Source organism: Carcharhinus amblyrhynchos, chromosome 1 (assembly GCF_965287045.1).
Source record: "Carcharhinus amblyrhynchos chromosome 1, sCarAmb.v2.hapA, whole genome shotgun sequence".
NCBI lineage: Eukaryota > Metazoa > Chordata > Chondrichthyes > Carcharhiniformes > Carcharhinidae > Carcharhinus > Carcharhinus amblyrhynchos.
This window is the reverse complement of record NC_137324.1, coordinates 154105046-154127384: the sequence shown is the minus strand read 5'-3', so window position 1 is coordinate 154127384 and position 22339 is coordinate 154105046. Positions and strand designations below refer to the sequence as shown.

Sequence of the window (22339 nt, the reverse complement as noted above, 5' to 3'; positions counted from 1 at the left end):
GGTCATCACTCCAGCCAACATCTTAGAAGTTCACTCCTGGCACCACTGGTGCATACTGTCAGTAGTACATAGTATCTACAAGATGAACAAATAAACAAGATCATGTAGACAAATGGAACATCCATGAAGTGCGATCCCAATGAACTGACCAGTTGGTTTGGTTCAGTGATGTTGGCTAAAGGGCAACTACTGACCAGATCAAAATTGCACAATGGCTAGATTGTTATAACACAGGCAATAAAGAGAAGATTCATAAGAAATTTTATTGTAAAGGTTCTGAGACTCCTTGACTGAAACGATGCTGGTGGAAGTATGGCAGGATTATCCCTTCCAGCCTCCAGTTGTGCTCGTATTATCTCTTCCCCAAATCCTCAGTTTTCAATCTTCAAATTACATAAAAAGCAAGCACTAGTACCATTTACTGTGCTGCCTGGGCATCTACCCTGTCAGGGTCAAAATTATCAGTGGCATCTCACAATTCCCCTAATGTGGATGGTGTGAAGAAGTTTGGGCACCTTAACTAAATTACAAAACCTCAATTTTAAAAACCTAGAATATTTCTGTCACTGCTTTTCTAATGGTAACTGATCACTGTAGCATTAGTCATCCACTTCCTCATCTGTATAATATGCTTGCAGGATGCAAGGCTGACAATTGTCTTATCCTGAAAAGAGACAAAATTTCTGGTAGATGATCCATCACTCAACTATCTCTAACTCTTCTAATGCTACAGAATGATTGGTAGAGGTAGAGCATGGAGAATAGTGACGAGAAAAGGTTGGAATCCAAACAGAACCAGATGCATACAAACTTATCTCCCATCTATTCACTGCATTGAGCTTGAAATTTAATTTCATTAAAAAGTCAATTCTTCCACCACAGATCTACGTTTTTAAGCTCAATTGAGATCCAAAGTTTGACATCTGTTACGTTTCAGCAGTACTGAACAATGAGACTTTCCTGTACTTTCTAAAATAAATTATACAATTTTATTTTCTTCATGCTTGAATAAAACAGTGTTCAAGATTACATTTTTCTGTACTTTCCTCTTGAGAATTTTTTGAATTCTGTGAAACTGATGAACTTAACAGAGACGCTTCTGCAATAGATCAATATAGTGATGTCTGGAAAGGTGCAGGGTTCTTCTAGTTTTGTTTCACACAGTTTTAAAATAATTACAACCTGCCAACAGAACACCAGTATATGGGCTGCAGTGATTCAAGGCAACAGCTTATCAGCACCTTCTGAAGAGAAGTTACAAATGGGCAATAAATGCTGACCTACCCAGCAATGCTCACATCCTGGTGACACAATTTTTTAAAAAACATTTATTCTCTCTTTTGATCAATTACCAGCTTTCTTTATTTTCCTCCCTGCATTTTCATACAGGTGAAATATCACTGTATAATATGGGAAGTCCTGTAGATAGAAGAGCTCTAACTTTGGTCTACTTGAGACAATGTTATTTTCTTAAGAACCCCTCAACTAACCTTGAAATAGAGATGGCTGGATACTGCCGACATATTGGAATGCATTCTTGAAGAAAACTAGTAATGTAGAATAAACAACTTGATGCTTATACTTCCTGTGGCCCTCATCGTCAAAGTTGTTTATATATCTGCATAAATCTTTCATCCTATGCAGAATTTCACCACAATTCCTGAAAGATAAAAATCGAACAAAATCTGGAACTCAAGGATGATTGGAATACTTGGAAAAAACACACAAAAAACCCTCAATATCACATTGAACTGTGGATTTAGATTTCAGGCTGCAATATGAGGATGACAGGGGGGATTTTGTGGTGGGAGATGAGGAAATGGCTGAGGCCTTAAATAAGTTTTTTGCCTCGGTCTTCACAGAGGAGGACGCGAATAGTTTGCCAGATATTAAAGATAGGATGGTAGGAATTGAGGGCCTGAATGCGATTACTGTCACTAGAGAGGTAGTGCTTGATCGACTAGCGGGACTGATGGTGGACAAGTCCCCAGGACCGGATACAATGCATCCCAGGGTTCTGAAGGAAATGGCAGAGGTGATAGTAGATGCCTTAGTGATTATTTACCAAACTTCGCTGGATTCCGGGGAAGTGCCGGAAGATTGGAAAACAGCTAATGTTACGCCGCTGTTTAAAAAAGGTAGCAGACAAAAGGCAGGGAATTGTAGGCCAGTTAGTTTAACGTCTGTTGTTGGAAAAATGCTGGAATCCGTCAAAGAAGAAATAGTGAGGCACCTAGAGAAGAATTGTTTGATAGAGCAGACGCAGCACGGATTCGTTAAGGGGAAGTCGTGTTTGACAAACTTATTGGAATTCTATGAGGATGTGACTAGTGCGGTAGACAGAGGGGAACCGGTGGATGTGATGTTTCTCGATTTTCAGAAGGCGTTTGATAAGGTGCTGCACAAAAGGTTGCTTCAGAAGGTTAGGGGGCATGGAGTTGGGGGTAAGGTGTTAGCGTGGATAGAGGATTGGCTGTCTAAAAGGAGGCAGAGAGATGGTATCAATGGGTGCTATTCTGATTGGCAGTTGGTAACTAGTGGAGTGCCGCAGGGATTGGTGCTGGGGCCTCAGCTATTTCCCATTTATATAGATGATCTGGAGGAGGGGGCTGAGTGTAGGGTGTCAAAATTTGCTGATGACACAAAGATGAGTAGAAAAGCAAATTGTGCAGAGGGTGTGGAAAGTCTGCAGAGGGATCTAGATAGGCTGAGCGAGTGGGTGAGGACCTGGCAGATGGAGTACAATGCTAGCAAGTGTGAGGTTATCCACTTTGGCAGGAATAACAGGAGGAGGGATTACTATTTAAAGGGCGAAAAGCTGCAGCACGCTATGGTGCAGAGGGTCCTTGTTGCAAAAACCCAGTCTGCAGATGCAGCAGGCGATCAAGACGGCGAATGGGATGCTGGCCTTTATAGCGAGGGGGATAGAATATAAAAGCAGGGAGGTCTTGCTGCAACTGTACAGGGCACTGGTGAGGCCGCAGCTGGAGTAGTGTGTGCAGTTTTGGTCACCGCACTTGCGCAAGGATATTTTGGCCTTGGAGGGAGTGCAGAGGAGGTTCACTAGGCTGATACCAGAGATGAGGGGGTTGGACTATGAAGAGAGGCTGAATAGACTGCGTCTGTACTCGTTGGAATTTAGAAGGATGAGGGGGGATCTCATAGTGACGTATAAGATAATGAAGGGGATGGATAGGGTAGAGGTAGAGAGATTCTTCCCACTCAGAAAGGACAGCAGGACTAGAGGGCACAGCCTTAAGATAAGGGGGGGGGGGATGCAGTTTAGAACAGAGTTGAGGAGGAACTTCTTCACTCAAAGGGTGGTGAATCTCTGGAATTCTCTGCCCGTTGAAGTGGTGGAGACTACCTCGCTAAACATATTTAAGTCATAAGTAGATAGGTTTTTGGTAGGCAAGGGAATTAAGGATTATGGGGAGAAAGCGGAACTGAGCCACTTCAGATCAGCCATGATCTTACTGAATGGCAGGGCAGGCTCAAAGGGCTAGATGGTCTACTCCTGCTCCTACTTCTTATGTTCATGTTCTTATATCTGTCACACCATTGATTTTTAATAAACGTATGTTTGTGTTACATCTACAAAAGTCAGCACAGAAAGAATGAAAGCAGTGTAATAACAGTACTATGTACAGACTGACTCTGAATTGAAAGATCAATGTTTTCTCTACTTCTTTTGATCATTACATCTATAGATGGCTACCCACGTCAACGGAGTAGGAATCGGCTTCGACCTAACCAAAACTTTTTTTTAAGTCAAGAAGCTAAGGCATGGGAGAGCACTACTGTTCAATACAACACAAGGAAGAAAATATGGATTAGTTAAAGCAAGTTATTGAAACTTGAAGGAGGAAGGAAAGGCTGAAAGGAGGTAAGGAGTTCAATAGCTTTGAGCTTCGAGAATATGTTACGTGCTTTGAGAAAACAATGAGAGCTGTAATGAGGATAAGCATGCAGATTGAAATATTAATAAGAGAAACAAGAAACAAAAGTTCAGAGGAGCAAAGAATATGGAAACAATGTCAGGCTGCAAGCATTTCTTTCCTTGCAGCTAGCAGAATTTCCATAATGTACTAGTAAGAAATCGGATTTGAATTTATACCTTAGTTAATTCAAATTATTTCAAAAATGCATTCGGTGTCTTCAACTTTTATTTAGATAGGGCAACTTGACACCAAACAAAGGACAGTGGTGCAGTTAATAGGGAATAATTTGTTGCTTGATTCTAGAGTTTATTCATATTCAAACTTATTAATGTTAATAATAATAGTTAATATTAATTTATTCATTTTTGTCAAATGGCCATTCTGCCAGTCCTAAACTGATTGGAGCAACCTTATCCCCACCTGGGACTAGGAGGATAACTAACACTGATTGGAGGAAGAAGGTAAGAGTTCCCAGGAGATCCACTTTCATTGATAGACAATAGAAGCAAGAGTATGCCATTTGACCTCCTTTGAGCCTGCTCAACCATTCATTATGATCATGGCTGATCAAATTCAATACCCTGATCCCACCTTACCCCCATATCCCTTTAGCCCCATTTTATTCAAGTGTGCTTGCCCCAGAACAGCCTTAAAATATCCTTATGGAGAGGTCTGTGCATTGGACAAGCCTACTTAAACAACGCTGGAAGACAGCCTAGAAATCAGTTATCTTACAAAATGATTAAAAGTTTTATATTAGATTATTTGAAACAGTCTCCCCCCACATCAGCCCCATCAGATAAAAGGTGAAAGAGTTCCCTCCTTTGATTACAATAGCCTGTAATTTGGGGCATTTTTCTACAATGCTTATCCCAGGAAACAGTGGGTGGAAATGTTCAATCAGAATTCTAACCTGTTTGATTTGTCCATCTGCCACTCACACCTCATTGCGACAATAGACATGATTTCAAACAATCTGTCCCATGGTTCCATTATCAATGATGACTTCTCTGTCAGCCCTTCTATGATATATTTCTGAGTGCTTCGCTTGGTGGGTGACTTTATATCAGCCGTGTCTTGGGAACCTAACAGAAGATTGGAGAAAACTCATTTTTGTGTGTTAATTGGCTAAAACACAAACAGGGAAAATACAGCCTTTCCATCCACCGTGGATCATTCTTTTAATTTCCTTAGTTTAATTCTGAAAAATCCATCCATTTAGAACTTACAAAAGGATCCACTTAATATTTCAAAGTCAAATCATCTCCATCAAAACATTTCTGATAGGTTTCGTTTACCAGGTAAGATTATAAAACAAATTACTTTTCAAATTCCTGATTGTAAACAGTCCCCAGAATTTGCCAATTCTGGCTGACTGCATGTCTCAAAATTAAAGGATATATTCATTATATTAAGTACATACAAACATGACCAATGTGCTCCTTCTCCCCACCCAAAGTGTCTCCAATATAACAATGATCAATAATTTTGCTGCATTACAGGTACCATTTAATTGCCCAAGAAATATAACATCAGTTGAAAAGCAATATTAGGTTAAAAAGGGATGATGAAATCAAATTATCCCAGGAAATAGCAGGCACCAGGATTTCAAATAAGGAAGAACTTCTGAGTCAAGCAGTATTGTCAGTGAGTCATAGCATAAATCAGGTACTTTCCCAAAGTAATAATGAAAAATAACAGGGGTGGCAAAATTTCCTGCCAAGTTGTGTCAGTCTTCTGACATCAGCAGAGAGGAAACTTAGACATACAAACATACTGCCAGGTCCTACCCACTTCTCTCGTAGCAATCTTCCAAAATATGAACGTAAATATGGGTAAGAAAACTTCAATAGGTTGATAATGAAGTAACATCATGTGTCACATAAACCTCATTAAGATCTTAGCCACAATGAATATAAAGAACGGCTGTACAAAACAGAAGGGAGTGTTAAAAACAAATTACTGCGGATGCTGGGATCTGAAGCCAAAAGCGAAAATGCTGGAAAATATCAGCAGGTCTGGCAGCATCAATGACGACTTCTCTGTCAGCTGTTCTATGAAATATTTCTGAGTGCTTCGCTTGGTGGGTGACTTTATATCAGCTGTGTCTTGGGAACCTAGCAGAGGGTTGGAACAAACTCATTTTTGTCTGTTAATTGATTAAAACGCAAACAGGGAAAGTACAGCCTTTCCATCCATGGTGGATCATTCTTTTAATTGCAGGAAGGAGAGAAAAAAGAACTGGCGTTTTGAATCCAGATGACCCTTTGTCAAAGCTTTGTCAAATATCAGGACGTCTATCCTAACCTGATAAGTGTGAGTGCAAGTGAGAGGTTATCCATTTTGGTAGGAATAATGGTAGGAAAGACTACTACTTACATGGCGAAAAGCTGCAGCATGCTACGGTGCAGAGGGACCTGGGGGTCCTTGTGCATGAGTCGCAAAAATGCAGCCTGCAGGTGCAGCAGGTGGTCAGGAAGGCAAATGGGATGCTGGCCTTCATAGCGAGGGGGATTGAATATAAAAGTAGGGAGGTCTTGCTGCAACTGTACAGGGCACTGGTGAGGCCGCAGCTGGAGTACTGTGCGCAGTTTTGGTCGCCGCACTTGCGCAAGGATATTTTGGCCTTGGAGGGAGTGCAGAGGAGGTTCACTAGGCTGATACCGGAATTGAGGGGGTTCAGCTATGAGGAGAGGCTGAATAAACTGGGCTTGTACTCGTTAGAGTTTAGAAGGATGAGGGGAGATCTCGTTGAGACGTACAAGATGATGAAAGGGATGGATAGGGTAGAAGTGGAGAGGTTCTTCCCGCTCAGAAAGGACAGTAGGACTAGAGGGCACAGCCTCAAGATAGGGGGGGAGCAGTTTAGAACGGAGTTGAGGAGGAACTTCTTCACTCAAAGGGTGGAGAATCTCTGGAATTCTCTGCCCATTGAAGTGGTTGAGGCTTCCTCGCTAAACATATTTAAGACGCGGGTAGATAGGTTGGTAGGCAAGGGAATTAAGGGTTATGGGGAGAAGGCAGGAAAGTGGAACTGAGCCACTTCATATCAGCCATGATCTTATTGATTGGCGGGGCAGGCTCGAAGGGCTAGATGGCCTACTCCTGCTCCTATTTCTTATGTTCTTATGTTCTGATAAGGGTAATTTGGTGGATCAGAGTCATATTAATTTACAACACTGAAGGAGCCATTCAGCCCATTGCATCAACGGACAGATCATTAAATACAATACAATGAGTAGATTAGTGTCAGTTTCTCTAAGCCAGCAGCAAACCATTTGTATTTTTCATGGATGCCAGTCTCTTTAATCTGATGCAAATGCTGTAGTCCACAAAAAAGAATTCACAAGCCTGACTATGGAAACTTCACCAAAGTTAGTCATGAAGAAGACCTCTTCTAGTGGTGTTGTGACCAGAGTGGAATGTCTCACTGGTAGTCACTCTGAGCCACTCTAATAATATTTTCTAGCAGTCAACAATAGGGTAAGGCTAATGCCTAATAGACAGTGCATTTTTTTCATGAGGATAATGCTTGGAACAAGGATACTTAAATGAAGCAAAGCAAAAAAATACATTGGATGTGCTGTAAAAGTCCTATTTACACAGGTTTACACAACTGATTATTAATAAATTAAGAGATCACCTTCCGGCAGCTATATAAGCAACTCGTTCTCTTACAACTGGTCCTGTGATCACGCAATACTGAGCTCTTAGGAGAGTACATTGCATTACCTTGATGCTGGTTTTCCAATGAAGGAGATCTGGTAACATAACCAATGTAAAACTCTGCTGCCTTGTGGAGGTACTGATACAACAGATTTGCAGGTAATCTCACGTCAGGGTTATTAATAATTAGAGGTAGGACATCACACACTGTAGATACAAAAATACTCTGAGTTATAGAAGCATTTATGTTACCACAAGAAAAAAAGTTTCATGTCATTTGGCACTACAAGTATTATACTGGATTTGAAATAGCAGGCATACAAACAGTTCAATTATACACTGCCCCTTCTTCAAAAAAAGTGCAGTTTAAGGAAAGGAAATATATTATTAACACCTTTTTATGTTAAAGGAGAATAAATAATCTAAAAAGTGTATTTTTTGGAAACCAGAAATCATAGGAAGACATGATGGACCTCAATTCTTGGATTATAACACAATATTATAACATCCCAAGAATGACGAATACACTCAAGGGATTTTGCCAGACATTCAAATAGTACAGGGAGCAGCAGTCACCTGACACCTCACCCAGCCAAACTTCTTTATATATCCACTTGTCACAAGCATCAGCAAACATCAAGAGCTTCGCATCTGAGCCTGACCAATATCCACACACATGCACACTGTATTGTGAGCAGCAATGAGAAATAAGATCCTGGTTCATTATTCTCTTACCTCACCTAGGGGCACTAAAGTGCACTGCAGTACTACTCTGGTTGTGATGAACTCAAAAAGCCAAAAACAAAGACTGAGATTGTACAAATCTAGATAACCCAAAACCATACCATATGGTGTACTTACCCATGCATCCATCAGCAAGTTCCAACTCAAAGCAATCCAGGCATTGTTACAAACTCATTTTCATAAAGACTTTGCTTTCTTACCAAATAACTTTCTAAAACAGTTGACAGGCGAGTCTTGGTCATCAAGGTTTTCAGCTTCCAATAACGTTTCACCAAGGCTGACCTAATTTATGAAACAAAATAAACCCAAAATATTTATCAACATCAATTCATTCATACTCAAAAACATTCCCAAGTTCCTAAAACTCCATTCTTAAAAAGTCTTGCATTTAACACATTGTATTTAAAGCCCTCAGCATCACACATGCAAAGGTCACTGTAAACTACACAATTATCAGTACAAATGAGGGAAGCCATTCATCCCATTTAGCTCATTCTCTTATAAAAACCCACAATCTTCTCCCCTAACACAATATCTAGCCACCTCTTAAATGCTTCCACCATGTTTCTCAGAAGACTATGCCACATATCAATCATTATGAAGCAAGTGCTTTATAACCTCAGTCCTAAATGTACCTTTCAACAGTATGCTGTAAGGCTTTGTTTAGCAGTCATGGTGAAACATGACAAATATACCAGATTAGCCTCATCTATTTCATCTAGCCTCTTAAATGTATATTCCTCCAAAAGATTCCCCTCTTATTCAACCCCTTTAAGACTGAAGAATCTAAGGCTTGATTGTTGGCATCAATCACTGTTAACTAAACATTAACTGCCACAAAGAGTATTTAACACTGGCAATGTGGCTGACTTCATTTTGAATGGGACCTACCACAGGGATGCGAAGCATCTACTCTTTTTAGGTCTTAGGCCCTTTTTAATATGGAAGGATACCTTTAATATGCAAACTGGAATCTTATGATGCCAACTGAAATCAGAACTAGCCAAGGCCCATCCTTTGCACACTTTAACAAGAAGCAGCTGAGGAACGATTAAGTGTTAAATTATTTTTTTTGTGAGCCCCAGAGGCGCAGCAAAGACCTCTGTATGGCCCTGCAACTTTCACTGGTGGCCCAAGCTGATCAATTAGGCAAGTTGCATTAGAGTGACTGTTTGGCACTACACATCTTGCCTGTAAAATTTAAATGGGGCTCTGCCTTCAAATCAGAGTCGTCTTCTTTGCTGGAATGAGGGGCCAGCTAATTGTCCATCGTCTCATGTTCTCTTTCCATGTCTCCCTTTCTAACCATGTCTATATTGTTTTTCTTGCATTCTCTATCTATTCTTTTTCTTCTTTCAGTTGCTTTTCTCTCATATCAATTTGAATGGATAGGGCAGCATGAAAGGAGATACTACAGGCTGGCAAACTACATCTTGTTATAGCACTTCCCTTGACATCTACTTCTACACCGTCACATATTGCTTCTTCCCTTTATGTCAGGTCACTTCCAGTATCTGACACAGTATCCCAGTATCCACTCACAGTTATAGTGACTATGCCCATCACACTAATCCCACAAGGCCTGTACAACCATTAACCCTTACAGTGACACCAGCTTTCACTTATTCCCAAAGCTCTGATGTCACCTTCTTCCCCACCACTTCCATTCCTAAAATTCCCCTTTGTGTTCCATCCTCTTCACCACCATTTCAATCTCTTATTGTTACCTCTCCAATTTGATCACCCTACCCAAGTTATTAAATTCTAAACGTTCTCCCACATTTCCTTATTTCACCACCATACCCTGTTCTCATTCCCCACAGTCCCTCCACCTATAACTCTTCATTATTCCAGCTCACTCCCAGTGCCATACACCTACAACCTCAACCACTTACCTCCACAATGCTCACCTGAAAAGCACAATCCACAGAATGGTTTAACGACAGGAGGCAGCCATTTGGTCTTTGTGCTCTTATCAGCTTTCTACAAAAGCAACTCTCCCAATCACACTCTCCTGTCCTACAGACGTAGTCTATAGGCCACCAAATAATAACATCATAGTTGGGTGGCGCAGTGGCTAGCACTGCTGCCTCACGGTGCCAGGGACCCAGGCTCACTGTGTGGAGTTTGCATGTTCTCCCCACATCTGCGTGGGTTTCCTCCCACAGTCCAAAAGGTGTGCGGATTAGGTTGATTGGCCATGCTAAAATGCCCCTTAGTGTCTGGGGGACTAAGAGTGAATATGTGGGGTTACAATATTAGGACCTAGGTGGGATTATGATTATGATAATGGTCATTTGGCCATTATGACTCAATGGCCAAATGGCCTCCTTCTGCACTGTAGGGGTTCTATGAACTAATGCATGTAAAAATAGTACAGCAATTGTCATGGGGGATTTTAATCTACATGTTGATTGGTCAAACCAGGTCAATGCAGCCTTAAGAAGGAGTTCATGAAATGTATCTGCAATAAGACACAAACAATATGCCAAAAATTGGTAACAAGGAGGCTATGGCAGGTGAGGAAAGAGGGTGTGTTGGGCAAGCTAATGGGACTAAAGGTAGACAAGTCTCCTGGCCCTGATGGAATGCATCCCAAAGTACTAAAAAGAGATGGTGGGGGAAATAGCAAATGCACTAGTGGTAATTTATCAAAATTCACTGGACTTTGGGGCAGTTCCAGCAGACTGAAAAACAGCAAATGTAACACCACAGTTTAAAAAAGGAGATAGATGAAAAGTGAGTTACTATAGGCTGGTAAGCTTAACTTCTGTAGTGGAGAAAACGCTCAACTCTATCATCAAGGAAGAAATAGCAAGTATCTGGATATAAATTGTCCTGTTGGGCAGACACAGCATAAATTCATGAAAGGCAGTGATGTTTAATTAATTTACTGGAATTCTTTGAGGACATTATAGCCTAGTGGACAACGGGGAACCGGTGAACGTGGTGTATCTGGATTTCCAGAAGGCATTCGACAAGATGCTGCGCAAAAGGCTGCTGCATAAGATAAAGGTGTACGGCATTACAGGTAAATAATTGCATGGATAGAAGATTGGTTAACTAACAGAAAGCAAAGAATGTGGATAATTGGGTGTTTTCTGGTTGGTGGTCACTGACTAGTGGTGTGCCTCAGGAATCAGTATTGGGACCGCAAGAGTTGGGGACCAAGTGTAGGGTGTCAAAGTTTGCAGATGACACCAAGATGAGTGGTAGATCAAAGTGTGCAGAGGACACTGAAAGTCTGCAGAGGGATACAGATAGTTTAAGTGAAGGGACAAGGGTCTGGCAGATGTTGGTAAATGTGAGGTCATCCATTTTAGTAGGAATAGCAGCAAAATGGCTTATTATTTAAATGGTAAAAAATTGCAGCAAGTTGCTATGCAGAGGGACCTGGGTGTCCTCGTGCATGAATTGCAAAAAGTTGGTTTACAGGTGCAGCAGGTAATTCAGAAGGCAAATGGAATTTTGTCCATTGCTAGAGGGATGGAGTTTAAAAACAGGAAGGTTATGTTGCAGCTGTACATGATGCTGGTGAGGCCACACCTGGAGTACTGTGTACAGTTTTGGTCTCCTTACTTGAGAAAGGATGTGCTGGCACTGGAGGGGGTGCAGAGTAGGTTCACTAGCTTGATTCTGGAGTTGAGAGGGTTGGCTTATGAGGAGAGACTGAGCAAACTGGGACTTTACTCATTGGAATTTAGAAGAATGAGGGGGGGGATCTTATACAAACATATAAAATTAAGATGGGAATATGTATGATAGAAGCAGGGAAATTGTTTCCACTGGCAGGTGAAACTAGAACAAGGGGGCATAGTCCCAAAATAAGGTGGAGCAAATTTAGTTGAAGGGGAACCTTCTTCACCCAAAGAGTTGTTAATCTGTGGAATTCCCTGCCCAGTGAAGCAGTTGAAGCTACCATGTTGAATGTTTTTAAGGCAAAGATAGATTTTGAACAGTAAAGGAATTAAGGGTCATGGTGAGTGGGTAAGTGGAACTGAGTCCACAAAAAGATCTTACTGAATGGTGGAGCAGGCTCGAGGGGCCAGATAGGCTACTCCTGTTCTTAGTTTTTATGTTCTTATATTGTTATAAAGTACATCAAAGAATTTTGTAATGAAATTTGCACAGAAAGTAGCATTGTAAACTTGAAACACTGAGCACAGAAGATGAAACAGTGGCTCATAGTAAATCATCATTCAGGGTTCTGAGAAATGTGGAGGAACACAGAGATCTTGGGGTTTATATCCACGGATCTCTGAATATTGGCACTCAAGTGGATAGAGCCGTGAAGAAGGCTTATAGTGTGTTAGCATTTATTAACGGGGTTTGAGTTTAAGAGTTGTGAAGTTATGCTGCAACTGTACAGGACCTTGGTGAGACCACATTTGGAATACTGTGCACAGTTCTGGTCACCTCGCTATAAAGGAGGGTGTGGAAGCATTGGAGACAGTGCATGCACAGGAGATTTAGCAGGATGCTGCCTGGTTTGGACAGTAGGTCTTATGAGGAAAGGTTGAGGGAGCTGGGGCTTTTCTCTTTAGAGCAGAGGAGGATGAGAGGCGCCTTAATAGAGGTTTATAAGATGACGAGGGAGATAGATAGAATGGGCATTCAGAGACTATTTCCTCGGGTGGAAGTAACTGCTACTAGGGGGCATAACTATAAGGTTTGTGGTGGGAGATAAAGGAGGGATGTCAGAGGTAGATTCTTTCCACAGAGTGGTTGAGATGCGGGATGGACTGCCCGCTGTGATAATGGAGTTGGGCGCTTTAGGAACTTTCAAGCAGTTATTGGATAGGCACATGGAGCACACCAGAATGATAGGGAGTGGGATAGCTTGATATTGGGTTTGGACATAAATTGGCACAACATCAAGGGACGAAGGGCCTGTACTGTGCTGTATTGTTCTATGTTCCAGGTTCTATCAATAACAGCCAATACTTATGTAAAATTCCTTCAGTCACTTACCCTCCTCTATCCCCAATAAATGAAGCAATAATTATTCAATCACAAACTTCTGTTCACCCTTTTCCAATCCCCATGAAAGCAAATCTAAGAAGTTGTTCAGAAGTCCTGTCTTTTCTCGGATCTCCTACATACATTTGATAGACCAGAAAACAAGTCTAATTCAACAAGCTGCCCCAACAAAATTATTGAAATTGTAGGATCCTAGCATATTGTATTTATATCCAGGGGTGCAGCCAGGTTCTAAAGTTAGGGGGAGCGAGCGAGCACATAAAAAAGGGCCATGACACATACCAAATAATTTTAAATTCATTACACATTTTTATTTTATATTTAAAATCAAAACATAATAAAAACACGTGTTAATTATTTTATATTTTAAACGTAAAACGAAAACAAAACAAAGCAATATGAAAAATTATCGTGGTGATTGCATGCCCTGTTGAGAGATTGCATGCCTTCCTTGCTGCCTGAAGTCCCCGCATCCGTATCACATCCCATGATTGCAGTACATGGATCAAGGACTTCAGGTCTCGGGAAGGTTGCTCCCCCTCTTCCCCTCTAGCTGCGCCTCTGATTACATCCCGTCTAGCACCTATTTCAGCTGTAACATGGGGCACAATACTACTCACATTACTCATTCTAAGGCCTAATGCATTTTCATGTAGCCTTTTCATTATCTGTTGGCTTTTAGTTTTCATTCTTCTTGACAAAATCAAGAATACCTATCTCTTCTTCAGCCTGATGTGCTACCTTTAAAATCCTGTAACATATCCTCTAATTTGATTTGCACTTCCACGTTATCAATCCTACTTCAAATCTGGGTATACTTACTGCTGCTGCCTTTTACTAAGATGTATCACTTCACAATTATAGAGCAGCAACAGAAATTCGAAGGTAGAGGACATGCAAACAAATGGAAGGGAGACAATGCCACCTAATGTCAAGATGCCTGCAATTACAACTCAACAGTCAAATGTCGAATGGGTTCTTGCTATTATGCTGTGATTGAAAACTATGACTTAATATTCATGATACAGAAGCACAGAGAATGCACAATGATCACAAGACATAGTTATAAAATCTTTAGAATGAATGTTGCAGCTATAAAACTAACACAGTGACATTAAGTGCAAACCCTAAGTAGACACATCACAACATCTATTTTAGCATTACAAACATTTGCCTCTTCTATTATTTGGACTTTTTATTTCAAGAATTTACATGATGGTGGTCTGCTCTTTCAGAAATATCCCATAATCTACTTTTATAAAATCGAATGAGATTTTTATTTTAATTCTTAGTGAAATTCGACAGCTAGGAGAGGATAAGCACTTTACTCACAAATTGGTAATCACCAGAACTCCAACATATCAACCACATTAAGTCATATCTCAGCTTAATGAGTCATATCAGTTCTTGTCCCGAACACTAGACAGGAGTGCACACAATGGTACATTTCTACTCACTCTCCTGTCTCCTGTTGAGTACTGTTGGCTGGTGATCGCGTGGCATTCCATAGCCTAGATCAGCATTCAAAACTGCTGGCTGCAACAGGATTGATTACAGTTGGCAGACACCATCTTTGTATTCCCATTAAAGTAAAATCCAGATTTCACCAGAAAAAGGAACATCAATCAATTATTTGTTTGCAATCTTTGATTTTGAACTTTTAGGTGGGGGAAGACCAAGTTATTTCATAACATTCTTTCCTTCTCCACATTTTCCATATTTTATTATATTATGTACTGGTCCTAACCAAAGTAGGAAGGAAACAAAATTGCTCCCAGATACTGACAATGCCACTGTGCACTTTCCACTAGCTGTTGTGGATTCTAATTTTCCATTCTGGCCTGTAAGGAAATGTCCAATTTCTGCAAAGCATCACCCTCCACTAAATTATTGGGGTCAGGACTTATCAAGTCTTAAATCTTGGGACTTGCCCTCTTATGCTCCAGTTTGTCACTAAACACTACAGATTTTAAAATTTGTAGAAAAACACCATACAAAACAAGCAGATTATTTTGGTTTAGGAACAGTTTCTTGAAGTGAGAAAAACTACTGCATTAATTTTAAACCCTGTTTTTAAATTAAGCAACAGAACAGATCCATCATAGCTGCTGAAACAAAATACATGACTCCAGCACACTGACAATATACGGGTTAGTTAATAACAGTCAAATAACATTAGATTGGTATTGTAAAAATATACATACCCCGTGCTGTACTACAGATTCTGGAAACCGTCTTAAGAGCAGCAGCAACATTTCTGCTCTCTCCAATGTGTTGAAACACTGCTCTGTTGCTTTAAGAAGCATTTCACATTGTATTCGACCCGGAAGGGTCTCAAACAATCCTGAAAAGTAATTTAACAGTGTTTTAAATCTCAGAAATGTACACTATGTTATTTTGTACTTCAAAATTTCTAAAGGATTCATATTTGGTTTGAGCAGAGAGAGCACATAAGGTCAATCAATATGTGCATTTAGCACACATTGTATTTAAAGCCCTCAATGTCACACATGCAAAGGTCACAGTAAATAATTTGGAAACAGAAAGCAGTGCCTCCCTGGAGTTGGAAATTCAGTTGCTGTTAGAAGCTGGTGGACACAGACATTGTCCTTCTCTCTCTCTACAAGCTTTTTGGAAAGTTCCAGGACTGGAAAGCCTCAGAGACTTAATCACCATTCAAAAGACCAAGTCACAGCAGGTGCTAAAAAGTTGAAAATCCAGCACCGCATGAGCATACTTGCTTTTTGTGCCAAGTCGAGACAGGGCTGAGTGTTTGTGGGATGGTTCTTGACTTGGAACAGCATAGCTAGCTCGCGATTAAGGTTCATACTGTATCATGTTTGAATCTTATAACTGATAAAAGTTATGCTGATTTTTTTTGTATTATATTTTAACTGTGCTCTTAAATAAACTTTGTTTGATAAAAGCTTCCTAGTGGGTCATTTGAATCGTACCTGAACAGAAAGACCTTATGCTCATCTGTGCCAAATTAAAACGTATAACCTTAGGATCTAGGCTATCTTCTTAAAACACCTTGGGGTTTCTGACCTGGGTCTTAACAACTGTGGGCTCTTTTCCAGAATTAAAATCTATATTCCTTGTCTGGTTTAAGATTATTGGACTCAGAAAACAGTGAGTGGTGAGTATACTTGTTTTCTTTTCAGGTATTGCATTCAGTTTAAGTAGCAATGCCTTGTGGAATAGTGGTTCTTACAGTGGCTAGAAGTTTCTTGGGGATGGAAGAAGTTACTCAGGTGGTTTACAAAAGGTGGTTAAAAAAAAGCTTTTGGAATTGACAAAATGCTGCAGTTAACAGGTGAGGAATGCAGACAGCTCAAATACTACAGAAGGAAGCAAAGAGGAACCAGGGTATAATTGCTGGCATCTGCTGAAGCACACACATCTCACAGCCAAGAGGCCATTTTAACAGTGAAAACCCAGACAGGCCAGTTTACAACTCAAGAGACTGAGAAACAGTTTATTTCAAAGTTGTCTTAGAGCGAAGATTGTGCAGACACTTTCACAAAGGCAATTTAAATATCTTCACTGAACCAGGATCATCTGCCTTTTATTGTGTGGTAACTATGAGCTGTATTTGACTTATAGGTTTACTTAATTTGGATGCTGTTTGGGAATGGGAAAGTCTTAAGGAGTTCACGATCGCATATATTTCAGAACAAGGGGCAATTTCTACATAAACTGTGGATGTGTTTAGTAATTCATATATTTAATTGTCTTTGAGTGTCATAATCCTATTCATGTATGTTTATCTTTTAATGTAATAAATAGTCTTAGTAATTGTTACAGGATGATTGGGTGCTTATTCTTACTGGGGGTTTCACATGAATCCTCACACCATTCTAAAAAGAAAACTAAACAAACTGGCATTTCAAGTTGAAACACCCTCATAGATAATAACCACACTGTTCATGTCACTATATCTACAATTAACTGGAGGAATGTTATGCCTTTTAGTGTTTGATGAAGGTAGCTTTGAAATTTCTTTGCCACCAACTTGAGTTAGAAATAAGAGACTTAAATCCATTTTAAGAGATGTTCATATTAACTTAAAGCAGGATAGTGTCCAGCTCAACAAGCAAAGCTCACAAGGGTGGCAGAAGTCCAAGAGAACACAAGTGAATTGGCACTTTAACAAGAGCAAACAGCTGCTTGCACTGTTTGAAACAGACAGTCCGCTAAATACTGTTTAAGTAGCACCTTCGCAGTTGCCACCTATGGCAAATGATCAGCAACATTTGCTCAACATGGGCCCCTGCTGGGATAAGTGGCAACAGTACAAGTGTAGGGTACTGTTTTGGCACAAAAACTCCTGTAACCGATCAATCAACAGCAGTTGCAATGAGTTAGACTTGTCATTGCCTGTTTAAAATGACAACAATATCTTGCCCTGGCAGTTGTTTGAGATGCAAAGTGGAAACTATCCATCCTCCACAGGGCATTTGAACAAACTGGACAAGCAACTGTCTCTCTCCTTGACTACATTACTCAATTCTGAAATTAACAGCCAAACAAGAAAGTGCAATTTAGAATCTTGAATTAAAACATCAAATCAAGTAGCAAAAGACAAACAAGAAGCAAAGAAAGATTGAATTGTGCGAGAGGCACACAAAGATGCAAAAGTTAAAAATATTAAAAACTTAAAAGCAGCAGAATTGTTGAAACAATAGTTAATAAAGCATAAGGCATCCTGGGTTTTACCAGAGGTGGATAGAGTAAAAAAAGAAAGGTTTCATGCCCCTAATACAAGAAAGAGATAATAAAGTGTTGATCTAAACAGTTTAAGTGGACATTGTAAAACCAAAAGGTGGCTGCTACAGGTCATATAATTCACATGGTGGCTACAATTTCTGGAAATCTTCAAAAGCAGTTACAGGAGAAAAAGCTCAACCCTCACCTTTGTGAAATCTCAGGCATCTCATTGTGAGGGCACAGCACAATAAACGAAACCAGGGACATACATAGCAACATACATAGAAAATAGAAGCAGCATTCAGCTATTCAAGCTTGTTCAAGCATTCATTATGATCATGGCTGATCGAATTCAATATCCTGATCTCGCCTTGAACCCTTTAGCACAAAGAGATAAATCTAATTTCTTCTTGAAATCACACAACATTTTGGCCTTAACTTCCTTCCGGGGTTGTGAATTCCACACATTCACCACTTTTTGGGTGAAAAAATTTCTCCTCACCTCAATCGTAAAGGTTTACCTCTTATCTGTAAATTATGACCCCTAGTTCTGGACTCCCCACCATCAGGAATATTCTTTCTGAATCTATTCTATCTAATCCTATTAGAATTCTATAAGTTTCTATGAGATTGGATTGGAAGGGACCTAGAGCTGGGGGTACGGAGGGTGAGGAGTTTGTAAAATGTGTTTTGGAAGGGTCCCTAGAGCAGTATGTAACTAGCCCGACTAGGGAAGGGGCTATACTGGATTTAGTGTTGGGTAATGAGCCGGGGCAGGTGGTTGAGGTTGAGGTAGGCAAACATGTGGTTAACAGTGACCACAAGTCTGTCTACTTTAGGACAAAAATGGAAAGGGATGAGTGCCAGCCGAACGGGAGGGTGCTGAACTGGGGGAAGGCGAGCTATAGCCGGATTAGGAGGGAGCTGAAGGACACTGATTGGGAGGGACTGCTAGCTGGCAAGTCCACGGTTGGCAAGTGGGAAGATTTTAAGGGCAAACTGAAAATGTTGCAGGACAGGCATGTTCCAGTTAAGCGGAAGGATGGGAAAGGTAGGATTAGAGAGCTGTGGATTACAGGGGGTATTGAAGACTTGGTGAGGAAGAAGAGGGATGCGTACGTTAGGTCAAAACAACTGGGTACGGAGAGTGCACTGGAGGAACATAGAGTGAGTAGGAGGGAGCTAAAAAGGGGAGTTAGAAGGGCGAAGAGAGGGCATGAAATGGCTTTGGCTGATAGGATTAAGGAAAATGCAAAGGCATTTTATTCCTATATTAGGAGCAAGAGAGTAGTTAGAGGGAAAATTGGTCCTCTTAGGGACAAAAGTGGGGAGTTATGTATTGAGTCGGAGGGAATGGGGGAGCTCCTGAATGAATACTTTGCGTCGGTATTCACGAAGGAGAGGGGTTCGGTGTCGTGCGGTGTCTTGGAGGGAGCTGTGGATCAGTGGCAGGAAATATCTATTACGAGGGAGGAAGTGCTAGGGCTTTTAGGTAGCGTAAGGACGGATAAAGCTCCGGGGCCTGATGGTATTTATCCCAGGCTGCTTAGGGAGGTGAAAGATGAAATTGCTGGGCCTCTGGCGCAAATCTTTGTCTCTTCTTTGGACACAGGTGAGGTCCCAGAAGACTGGAGGGTAGCTAATGTGGTACCGCTGTTTAAAAAAGGAAGTAGGGATAACCCTGGAAATTATAGACCGGTGAGTTTGACATCGGTGGTAGGGAAATTAATGGAAAAAATACTTAGGGGTAGGATGTATGAGCATTTGGAGCGTTGCGATCTGATTAGGGATACGCAACACGGCTTTGTTAGAGGGAGGTCTTGCCTTACGAATCTGGTAAAATTCTTTGAGGTGGTGACAAAAACGGTTGACGATGGGAGAGCCGTTGATGTCATCTATATGGATTTCAGTAAGGCGTTTGACAAAGTCCCTCATGGTAGGCTGGTGGAAAAGGTTAAGACGCATGGGATACAAGGACAGGTAGCTAGGCGGATTGAGAACTGGCTGGGCAATAGGAGACAGAGGGTAGTTGTTGAGGGGACCTTTTCGGGCCGGAGGCCAGTGACCAGTGGTGTGCCGCAGGGCTCAGTACTGGGACCTCTCCTCTTTGTAGAATACATAAACGATTTGGAAGAGAGCATACGTGGTGTGATCAGCAAGTTTGCGGATGACACCAAGATGGCAGGGTTGGCGGATACTGAAGCGGAATGTCAGGTGATACAACAGGATATAAATAGGTTGGTACATTGGGCAGATAGGTGGCAGATGGAATTTAATCCTGACAAATGCGAGGTGATGCATTTTGGAAGGAATAATGCAGAGAGGAACTACGTGATAAAAGGTAGACCGATTAGGAGTATAGAAATACAGAGGGACCTGGGAGTGCAGGTTCACAAGTCTATGAAGGTTGCAACACAAGTGGAGAAGGTTGTGAGGAAACCTTATGGAATGCTAGCCTTTATAGGAAGGGGTATAGAGTGTAGGAGCTGCCGTCTAATGCTTCAGTTGTACAGAACGTTGGTTAGACCGCATTTGGAGTACTGCATCCAGTTCTGGTCACCTTACTACCAGAAGGACGTGGAGACTCTGGAGAGGGTGCAGAGGAGGTTTACCAGGATGTTGCCTGGCATGGAGGGACTGAGTTACGAGGAAAGGTTGGAGAAATTGGGACTTCTCTCCTTGGAAAGACGGAGATTGAGGGGAGACATGATAGAGGTATATAAGATACTGAAGGGAATAGATAGAGTCAAAAGTGAGAGACTGCTCCCTAGACTGGGTACAATTACGAGAGGTCATGATCTAAGGGTGAGGGGGAAGAAGTATAATGTGGATATGAGAGGAAGGTTCTTCACGCAGAGGGTCGTGGGGGTATGGAACGCGCTACCGAGTAGGGTGGTGGAGGCAGGAACGTTGGACTCGTTTAAGGTTTACTTAGATAGATACATGAGCGAAACGAGGATGGAGGGTTATAGTAGGGGGTATTAAATAGGGTCAGAGCCTCGGGAGACACCGGAAATGCAGACTTGTATGTTAACGTTTTTGTCTTTTTATTCCGCAGTGGAGGTCCACCTTGTTGTCAAACGAGGGGCATGCACACCGTGGGTCGTGCGTGGGCTGCTCTTGGAGGTTCCGGGAGTGGCCTAGTACTTCGTGTCGGTGTGTGTGCTTGATCCTGGACCGGTAGACAGGCGCCGCAACAGCTCAGTGACTAGCACTGCTAGCTGTGCAGATACATGGATTTGGGCCTGTGTCTGTGGGAGTTTGCGCATTCTCCCTGTGGTTGCGTGGGTTTCCTCCGGGCGCTCCGGTTTCCTCCCACACCCCAAAGATGTGCTCTTAGGCTGACTGGTTTACCAAATTGACACTATTCTCCCCTGAACCTGGCTAAGTTAGGGGTTCCACTCGTAGACACGCAGGGTAGAATAGGTGTAGGAGGATACGGCAGCACAGGCTCGTTGGGCCGAAGGGCCTGTTTCCCGTGCTGGGTTGTTCTTTGTACTTTGTTTTGTTCTTTGAGATCCCTTCTCACTCTTTTAAAGTTCAATGAAGATAATTCTGACTTAGTCCTACCATCCCAGCAATCGGCATGGTAAACCTTCCTTCACTTCCTCTATAGCAAGAACATCCTTCCTCAGATAAGGACACCAAAGCTGCACCAGACGATTTGTCTCCCCAGTCTGGTGCTACAACAAAAGGAGAGCCAACAAGACTCATTATATCTGTAGAAGTTATAATAGCTACCATCTATCTCCTAAGGTAAACAATGGAATTGGAATTTGGGCAGAGGAACTATTTGCTAACCTGCAACTGACTGGGCACCATCACATGGCCTAAGCTTCTGACCTTGGAAAAGTTTAATATTACATTTCTAGACTCAAAACTCAGCTTGCTATTTAACGTCCAGGTGGGAAACATCAAAACAGGACTCCAGGCTGACCAACAGCCTGCATCAAACTGACCTACGGCTTCAGGGCAGAACTGTACAGATGGTTAGAACCGCTGCCGCAGTGCCAGAGACCCAGTTTCAATTCTGACCCCGGGTCATTGTCAGTGTTGAGCTTGCGCTTTCTCCCCACGTCTGCATGGGTTTCCTCTGGGTGCTCCAGTTTCCTCCCACAGTCCAAAAATGTGCAGTTTGGATGAATTGACCACGCTAAATCGCCCTTAAGTGTCAGAGGGACTAGCATGGTAAATATGTTGGGTTACGTGGATAGGGCCTGAGCGGGATTGCTGTCAGTGCAGACTTGATAGGCCAAATGGCCTCCTTTTGCACTGTAGTAATTCTATGATTTCTATGA

The 22339-nt window shown here is 41.6% G+C and overlaps 1 protein-coding gene across 2 annotated transcripts in view; it reads right to left on the bottom strand.

Annotated features, from left to right (window-relative positions):
- The window catches only part of ints10 (integrator complex subunit 10), a 75622-nt gene that overhangs the window by 36304 nt on the left and 16979 nt on the right, over nucleotides 1-22339 (bottom strand). For both annotated transcript variants that reach the window (XM_080193916.1, XM_080193925.1), the window contains exons 4-8: nucleotides 15536-15675; nucleotides 8552-8633; nucleotides 7674-7814; nucleotides 4855-5026; nucleotides 1491-1660 (exon numbers count right to left, since the gene is read on the bottom strand). In XM_080193916.1, coding sequence (XP_080050042.1) covers nucleotides 1491-1660; nucleotides 4855-5026; nucleotides 7674-7814; nucleotides 8552-8633; nucleotides 15536-15675 — 705 coding nt within the window. The remainder of the gene's footprint in view (nucleotides 1-1490; nucleotides 1661-4854; nucleotides 5027-7673; nucleotides 7815-8551; nucleotides 8634-15535; nucleotides 15676-22339) is intronic.